This window comes from Pituophis catenifer, unplaced genomic scaffold (genome assembly GCF_029215685.1).
Source record: "Pituophis catenifer annectens isolate HBS135680 unplaced genomic scaffold, rPitCat1.0.hap2 SCAF_2, whole genome shotgun sequence".
Classification (NCBI taxonomy): domain Eukaryota; kingdom Metazoa; phylum Chordata; class Lepidosauria; order Squamata; family Colubridae; genus Pituophis; species Pituophis catenifer.
The window spans coordinates 252,066,977-252,076,812 of record NW_027256882.1 but is presented as its reverse complement, the minus strand read 5'-3'; the positions used below and the strand labels follow the sequence as shown (position 1 = coordinate 252,076,812).

Below are 9,836 nucleotides of genomic sequence, written 5' to 3'. Positions count from 1 at the left end.
TTCCTCAAGAAGGTGTTGGTTGTGTGGCAATACCCCTTCTTAATAAATAATATTTTTATGAAACTGTATGAAATCAGTCATTCCTAGTTATAACATAATGCAGATTAATGTTGAAATATCAAATTCCTTAAGCATGTCTTCCCAGCCATCCTAAGTTATGAGTGAATCAGGAATTGAACTCTGGATTTTCTAAGTAATGGCTACTGCTCTTAATCTTGTATGCATTAACTCTTTCATCTAACTCTTCTATAACTGTTATTAGAGCGGGAATAACATATGCATATATATGTGTGTGTGTGTGTGTGTGTATATATGTGTGTGTGCGTGCGTGTGTGTGTGTATAAATTTATTTTGATCCAGCACCAGAGATATAAAAAGAAATCATTACAAACACAATAAAATGAATAAAGTTTGTAAAATTAAATTCTGCGGCAAAATTTGGCTCAAGCAATGAATCATCCTTTATATCATTATAAAGAATTTTTCATAATATGCATGGTCTCAGACAGAAATGTTGCCACCTTATATGGATTTTGAATCAGATAAATGGAGAATGATCTAAATCATATCTGATGTCTATGACAATAACTTGGAAGAAATGTTATTAGTAGTATTGGACTATTACAAAAGATACAATACTATAAAATGATTCCCATTGGCCTGACATATTTCCAAGGACCAAGGACATAACTTTTCCAAATATGGACAACTGCTAATCCAGGCATCCCCAATCCCCGGTCCATGGACTGGCACCAGGCCACGGCATGCCAGAAATCAGGCAGCACAAATAAGCAATGACCCATCTGTGGGATGCCGGTAGAATATGAAACCATGCCCCCTCCGGTCCACAGAAAAACCTCTCTCCATAGAACTGGTCCCTGGTGCCAAAGGATTGGTGGCTGCTGTACTAATCTACCTTGGATAATTGAAGAAGGCCATGCATTTAGTTGGGCTGGGCTATTAAAAATAGATGGTGCTCCTTGGAGAGAAGTCACTGAAAAAATAGGAAACCAGGGCAGAGATGTCAATAATGTTGTTGATAGAGCAGTTTTGTGTTGTTCTGTTGAAATAGTCTTGTTTACTTATATCCAAAATACACTGTTTGATAGCTTCTTTGGATTTTAAGTACCTCATAGATATCATAAAAAGATGGTAACAAGCCACGTTTCCTTAGGATTTTTTTCCAGACAACTTATCCACCTAAAATGATGTTGATTATATAAGATTAAGAGACTAAGCCTTCTAGGCAGTATAAAAGTCTTAGCCAATACATTGGCCTATTTTTCAAAACCAGTCTTCCAGAAAAATAAGTCATGGGTAATGGATGTATATAAAAGCAACCATTACAATGCATTTATTGTTTGTTTATGAAGGTTATGTGATGTGAACCTTTGAAAAGTTTGAAGGGGTGAGTTCGGTTCAAAGTAGATGTGATCAAAGTACCCTATCAAAACTTGGACTATCGGTTTGAGGCCTTGAATCAAACTGATGTTCCCATGCTTTTCCCCTTTCACAGATTTACAAACATTGTTTCAGCTTCTTTTCCATGAACAGAAAAAACAGAAAGGGATGAGACTGAGTGATCAGTTTTAGGACCCCTCCCCCCACATACACACTTATCACAGTGCTTGATGCAGTGGTGAAATCCAATTTTTTTTACTACCGGTTCTGTGGGTGTGGCTTGGTGGGCATGGCGTGGCTTGGTGGGCGTGGCAGGGGAAGGATACTGCAAAATCCCCATTGTCTCCCCACTCCAGGGGAAGGATATTGCAAAATCTCCATTCCCATTCCACTCTGGGGTCAGCCAGAGGTGGTATTTGCCAGTTCTCCGAACTACTCAAAATTTCCGCTACCAGTTCTCCGAACTGCTCAAAATTTCTGCTACCAGTTCTCCCGAACCTGTCAGAACCTGCTGGATTTCACCCCTGGCTTGGGGGGTATATTGTGCTGCTGTCTCACTATTCCTCTAGAATTGGATAGGCAATTTTATTTTGGGGAGAGAACAGAATTATCATACTGCTTGATGCATATATTACAATGCATATCAAGCATTTGAAACATAACAAGGAGTTCCGTAGATAAATTTACTTTATTTGTTCAACACTATAGAAATCTTTAGAGGCACGCACAATGCTGTATCTTATACAGAAGTGATGTAATTGTTTTCCCTGGAAATTCTCAAAGGTCAAAAGGTATAAAATGGCCACCTAGTTTATAGAAAAAAAACTTAGAGTAATAAATGATAACCACTGGACATTTTTGTGGTCTAGAAGTTTGGGGCTTTGCTGTTGTAACATGCTCAGGAGCTATGCGCAGGCATGAGAGAATCATGCTGTACCGCGTATGCGAAAAACTAGATAAAGGTTGCAACAACTCATAGATAAGGGCTGCAACAATTCACTAGCAGCTAGGATTGTAGATCTTCCCAAATTTGGGCATTGCTTCCATGTATTACTTGTACTTACGTATGCATTACATGAGACATGCTGTAATATATTATTGGCTTAAGCTAACAAACCCCTCCTGCCTTTGTTTGTGTACAATAAAAGAGGCTCCCGGAGTCAGATCTGGGTCGTCTCATCCCGAGAAAACTCGTGTCCGAGTCTTTCCTCAATATTGACCTCATGGGCGGCCCGCGGAAAACTCACATCTGGTGACCCCGACATGATATCTGTGTCACCCACCCATCTCACCCCCGGCTGGGAATAGCCTCGCACCCAGGGACGGCCGTCGGTGAACGGAGCACCCTCCCACATCGTGAGTATGGGATCGGGCTTCTCGAAGGACCAGGCAATTCATCTCAATGAACTTCGAGATATCTGCAAATTATCTAGTGTAATTCCAGGCGGCGGGTAAGCCGCTTCCCATTCCCCCGAAAAAATATCTAATCAGTGTACTAAAATACATTTGGCAACATTATCCGGCTTATCCGGAAAAGGGCTCTTTAAAAGTGAAAGTGTGGAAGCATATAGGAACATGCCTCCACGAACCTCCCCGAGCCCTGGAAAAATTCTGGCACTCTGGAGATTGGCTATAGAGTGTTTAATTATGCATGAAAAAAAAAAAAGAGCCTTCAGGACACTGATAATGGTTCCTTTTTAGATTAATGTCATCAAGGAATAGAAAATATAGCTCTGATGCCTTGGAAGAGCAACAATTAATTACAAGTCCTCCACCTGATTATAAAGTTAAAATTGTCACCTCAAAACCATCTTTAATTGAATCATCAGTTCCTTCTGAAGGAACTGGTAACACCCCCACTAAGCAGAATTCAAAGAAACAGTTAGACAAAAAAAAGGGGGGGTGGAATATAGAAGAAATTCCTATCGGCTGCAACTTTGCAAGTTTCTTCTGAATGTGCTTATCAAACCTTCAGAAAAATGCCTGTTTTTGGCAAGCGTCAACAAGCCTTCTCTAACATAAGGAAAAAAGCTACAAAGAACGCCACTTCTGAATGCCGAGGAGCAATTGTTGGGCTGGGAAAAGATCTTGATTTGGCAGATATGGTTCAAGTGTGTCAGGATATAGAAACATTGTATAAAACCAATTTGTTAGCACTGCTTTATCACCAGGCAGCAAACCTCAAGAAAACAACCTAATTGGCTTTTTGAAATACAAAATGATTTATGTGTAAATGAATTGCACATTGCCCCAGAAAAAATACAGCTGTACACTCCTTATCTGTATGTGCAATTTCTTTCTGTTCTGGCTTTCCCTTGTATAAAGTTACCAAAAGTTATTTCCTTAGTAAATTTGCAACAATTACTGGGTACTATTAATTGGGTCCGCTCATATTTTTTTTACCTATGCATTTACTTAGCCCATTATTTGAGTTATTGACTAAAGGAAAAAAAAGCCAGGAGATTTAATTAACATCTTGAGTATTCAGTTTGTAGATTGGATCCCTCATAGAAATTGTCAGTTTGTTAATATTTCCTACTAGTAAGCTACCCACAGGAGTATTGGCTGCTTTAGAACAGCAAAAAGTATATTGCATTGAATGGCTTTATTTGTCTCATTACCATCTAAAAATGTTTTACCCTTTATCCAAGCTATTGCTGAAATTATAACCTTGGGGCATACTCCAGACTGTCGAAGAAATGGAACTGATTTAATAAATATTATTCTTTCTATCTCAAAATCTGACTTTTACTTTTCTATCTTAGCTTTCACACTTTTTCTCAACAACCTTTTAATCTGATCTCTGACTCTCAGTATGTTTCTCAGGCTGAAAAAAATAGTTTATTGTTCTTCCCACCCGGGGTTTAGCAGGTAATAAAATTAAAACCTGTCTAAATGGGAAGACTCAGATAATTTGAACTGATCAACTTGAAGTGATTTCTGTTAAAAATATTTTGTTGCTATAATGATAGTGTGTGGAATAGTATGTGATTGAAATAATTTTAATTATGATATGCTTGGCTGGCCAGCAAAAATTGACTAGGCTTGAACTTGAAGCTGTGGAGAAACAGGCAATGGTTATGGGCCCAAAAATCACCATTGTGATTAAAACTGCTGCCTGAAATTTTTTCCAGTTTTGGGAATAAGCTACTTCATTGAAATAATTTTAATGACTGATTTGCATGGAGGACGCATTAAATGAAATTTTTTATGTGAAAGTGGTTTATACGAAAGGTCTGATTGCAGTACAGATGTGAATGGGTGTGTATGAAGTCATTTATTGGATTGCATGAAATGTAATTTTGTGTATAAGCATTTTTTTTTCCTTTCTCTTCCTGTCCTCCCAGGAGGAGGGAGGCTCATCCGTTTTAAAAAGTTTTTTCCTTTCTCTCACCCCCTCCTTTTTTCCCGGGAGGTGAGAGGCACAAAAAGGGGGGCTACGGTTTTTGTTCTCTTAACCATTTTTTCTCTCTCAGAGAACCAGCCTGAGAAAGACGGGGTAAAGGGTGATATCTGATACCTGCCTTTGCAGTTTCAGAGTATTGACTCAAAATACCTCATTTAGATTGTTTGTTTTATTTTTGAAGCTGTTTTTCTTACTCCTTTATGTTTTTATGTCTGCGTGCATTCTGCATACTTAACAGATGGCACGTTTGTTCGTTTGTATGTTTGTTTGTTTGTTTGTTGTTTGTTTGTCAGCAGCATAAATTGCTGCCTTTTTAGGAATTGTCACAGAGATAAATTAGAGATTACAATATGTAGAAAGAGAGGTAAAATACTTAGGACATTTAATTAATGAAAGAAGATAACACCTGAAGAGTTGAGGAAATTTCTAGGATTGACTGGATATTGTAGGCTGTGAATAGATAATTGTGCTATTTGTATGAAGACTGGTATGCAAAGAACCCAGTGTTACAGGGAATGTAAGGGTATGGCTTTGAGGGTTTTAACCCAGAAGTGGGGAGGGAAGAGAGAGTTAGTGAAGGAAAACAGAAAGTTGACTTTTGGAAGTAAGAGAAAGTGGTTGCATGTAAGAAAAGACATTTAGGTAAGTTGGTTTGCACAGACTTGGGCTGGCTTGGAAGTCAGAATGGCAGTGGGAAAAGGATTTGAATGTATAGTGTTATAAGGAGATTTGTTTATTGGAAGGTTATAGATATTGTGGGTGGCGGAGACAGAGATTTCCATCAAAATAAAAAAGCATTAGCGAAGCAATTTGGTCTCACGGCAGCCGAAGCGACTGCCATCATACAACAATGTCCTACCTGTAGTCAACAAGTTTATTCTATCCCTATGGGTGTAAACCCTAGAGGTCTCAAAGCTTGTGAAATTTGGCAAATGGACGTCACAAGGTACGACTCCTTTAAACCATGGAACTACCTGCATGTGACCATTGATACCTATTCTGGATTTATCATGGCATCCCCACAAAGGGGAAAAGCAACCAAACATGTAATAAATCATTGTATTCAGACTTCTGCATCGATGGGATGCCCAATTGAACTTAAAACTGACAATGGACCTGCATACACCAGTACTGCCTTTGCAGACTTTTGTAACAAGTGGTCCATCACACACTAATTTGGCTTATAAATTGAAAGATGAAAAATGCCTCGGCCTCCCAGCCATGCAAAACAAACTCAATCTTTGCTTATATACTTTGAACTTTCTTAACCTGACTGGACAGCCTCCCACATCGGCTGCGACCCGTCATTTTTCTGCTTCTCCATCAGCTACCCCAAAACCGAAGGTCTCTTTCCGCCAACTACCTGATCCTGCATGGAGAGGGCCCGCTGACCTTATTACCTAGGGCCGTGGATACGCTGCTGTCCAGGACAATGATCGCATCATTTGGATCCCCAAAAGACACGTAAGACCGTTTCATTTACAACAAAAAGAAGGAGAAACCCCTGGTGCTGAGATTTAAGAAGAAAACACCTTGCTGAGTCCTACCGGCAACAGACTCTCAACGCACAGCGGAAGATTCATCAGGAGGAAACTACCTTCACATTGTACATATACATTTTATTAGCCTTACTATAGCACTTTCTTACACATACTAATGTTAGTAGAAGTTTAGGAGTGAGTTTTGTGGGTAATTGTTTTTCTAATTTTGCTAGTAATTTTGTTTCACACATATAAGTGACTATGATTTGTTTATGGCCTTGGACATTGTTAGCTTTGGGACTCTCAAGTGACCATGTAAGGAACATCAAATCCCCACATACATACACTTCAAGTCAAGTACGCTTCCGCCACAAACGCATTGTCTATGCACAAGGTCCTTACTTTCTACCTAAGTCTACTCCACCACCTAAGGTTCCCATATTGACATTTCCAGCTGAAGGGGGAGTGAATAAGGACAATGGGCCTCTGCAACAATTGCATAAAGGAGACTATATATCACGGATTCTGGAATTAAGTCACGATCTTGCATCTATTGCCCCTACATCTCATGATCCTTCATGTCAGCAGCCTCTACATTCAATCATGAGGGGACAGTAATAAAAGACATTCAAATAGCTGCTAATCGGACAAACTCCACTACTCCTATTTCCCAAACCACACCCACCACTGACACTGGGTGGCTCATTAAAAACTCAGATATCCAGAGGCATCTTGCCCAATCTCGGGTGGCAATGAACTATCGGGATCTTCATTTATTAAATAGCTGGACAGTACATATGTTCAACGAGACTATCGGGGTGCTGAAGCTGATGAACAAAGAACTGGCTGAAATCAGGGACAAAACCGATATGCCTTAGATATTATGCCTTAGCTAAAGGAGGCGTTTGTGCCCTCATACACTCACATTGTTGTACCAATGTATCTGATTATCACTATAACATCACTCACACCATAGAACATATGGAAAACTTGATCAAAAACAATCCCTTATCATCCAATTGATCTGGCGCCATTGACATCTGGGCTGCTCTTTGGTCATGGCTCCCGAATGGTTCTTGGTTGAAATCAATTATGCCAACTATTGTATCTATAATCGTACTGCTTGTTTTGCTTTGTTGCTGTATCCAATGTCTCCCCTCCCTTCTGCAAATGTGCAAAGGTTTTATTCCCTCCAATAGGAAGGACGTCCTGATAAGTGAAACCACAGCCCTTCTGGAACTGGAGGAACAAATCAGGTGTGGTCAGAGAAGGTGCTCGGGACTTACAGGATAGGGCTTCCAGAATAACTCAGAGGTTACAAACTCCTGACATGTGGTTTTCTTGGGTGCCTGGATCTGGATGGATTTACAATTTGTGCGAGCGATTTGTGGAAATGTATAACTGGAATACAACTCAGAAACTTGATGGCCTACCTCGCTTGACATCTCCTGGCCACTTTTCCACTAACTTTGTTCACCGTAATAAAAGGATGGGTGAGCTACAAACATTTGCAGAAACCGGATGGCTGAAGAACATATTGTCTACTGTACTCATGATCATTGCTTTGCTTATTTCTGTATGTTGTAGTATCCAATGTATTCCTGCTTTGTTTGCTATGATGACAAACATGTTTCCCAGGCATAAAGAGAACATCATAATAACAACACAGCTAACCCTGTTGCAAAAAAAAATTAAAACAAAAAGTAGGAGATGTTGTAACATGCTCAGGAGCTACGCGCAGGCATGAGAGAATCATGCTGTACCGCGTATGCGAAAAACTAGATAAAGGTTGCAACAACTCATAGATAAGGGCTGCAACAATTCACTAGCAGCTAGGATTGTAGATCTTCCCAAATTTGGGCATTGCTTCCATGTATTACTTGTACTTACGTATGCATTACATGAGACATGCTGTAATATATTATTGGCTTAAGCTAACAAACCCCTCCTGCCTTTGTTTGTGTACAATAAAAGAGGCTCCCGGAGTCAGATCTGGGTCGTCTCATCCCGAGAAAACTCGTGTCCGAGTCTTTCCTCAATATTGACCTCATGGGCGGCCCGCGGAAAACTCACACTTTGCATTTGCATATAACATGAAATTCTATTTTGTATTTGTATTGGATTACTTGTTCTATAGTGTAGCCACATAGTCCCTAACTACAATTTTAGCATAATTTATCATAAGTCTTTCTTCCTTTCAACAAGGTATTAAGAATTATAACAGTCTACACACACACACACACACACACACACACACACACACACACACCCTTCCAGAGAGAAAGAATAGCACAGAGTATGGCATAGAGTAAGAATTTGTCTAGTGGTCAGATGTATGGGTGTAAATTTGAACTTAGAAATTTGTATTTCTAAGTCTAGAAATACAATTTAAATAAAAATGAAGTACAAAGAAAGTCATTATGCAGTCCTATTTCATCCACTTATTTCAAGGGATATGTCCTTGGGCATTACAGTGGAGCTTCAGATAATTTTTCAAATGCAGATTTTGTATAAGAGATATAGCTTGCAGGCTATTGATGAGGCTGGCCATTTCCCCCAAAACTTATCTAGCAAAATTGAATCAAAATGGGATTTAAGGGCAATAAAATCAGGATGTAAAGCCCCACAGGGCCTTGCATTGTATTTTTCTGCCAGATGTTGGAATACTGAGTAATAGGCAATTGTTGACCTGCCAGTTCTAAAGCCAGATTGTTCATTTGCAATGCTATTTTTGGATTCCTGCCAATCCCAAAGTTTTAGGAAAAGGTGTCTCACATTTGTTTGCTGATTATACTCAACAACTGGATGGGTCTCTCTGGAACCTTTTTTTATAAATAGAAGAAATAATGGAGGAAGTGCAGTCTTTGGAAATTAACTTGTTGCTGGTATCCTTACAATCAGCCTTGGTAGCGCAGCAGACTAAAGCACTGTTATTAACATCAGCTGCCTGCAATTACTGCAGGTTCAAATCTCACCAGGCTCAAGGTTGACTCAGCCTTCCATCCTTTCGAGGTAGGTAAAATGAGGACCCGGATTGTGGGGGCAATAAGCTGACTTTGTATAAATATACAAAAGTATGAAGGCTATTGCTTAACGCATTGTAAGCCACCCGGAGTCTCTGGAGAAGGGCAGCATATAAATCAAATAAAAAAAAATTATATTGACTGTTTCCTAATATGATTTGATTGCTTATTTGTACCCTATGACTATCATTAAGTGTTGTACCTTATGATTCTTGACAAATGTATCTTTTCTTTTATGCACACTGAGAGTGTATGCACCAAGACAAATTCCTTGTGTGTCCAATCACACTTGGCCAATTCTATTCTATTAACAAAGAAGAATCACTAACAATAAAACATTTTGTAGGATTGGTGCCCAACAGAATAATACAACTTCAGTGGTACCCATATGTTTTTATCAGTTCTCTCTCTTTAGTCCTTCTTCCAAATCTCACTGCCCCAAATGGGGGAAAAATAGGCAGAAATTCAGATGCTAAAAAATTAGCAGCAGCATCTTGTAAATTGAAAAATGTTATCTAAATTAAA

General features: G+C 39.3%; 1 protein-coding gene across 1 annotated transcript in view; it reads left to right on the top strand.

Annotated features, from left to right (window-relative positions):
• Nucleotides 1–2,763: 2,763 nt before the first annotated feature.
• Nucleotides 2,764–9,836, top strand: part of RGMB (repulsive guidance molecule BMP co-receptor b) — a 41,472-nt gene continuing 34,399 nt past the window's right edge. Inside the window, exons 1-2 of the mRNA XM_070934540.1 lie at nt 2,764–2,852; nt 3,377–3,512. Coding sequence (XP_070790641.1) covers nt 2,764–2,852; nt 3,377–3,512 — 225 coding nt within the window. The remainder of the gene's footprint in view (nt 2,853–3,376; nt 3,513–9,836) is intronic.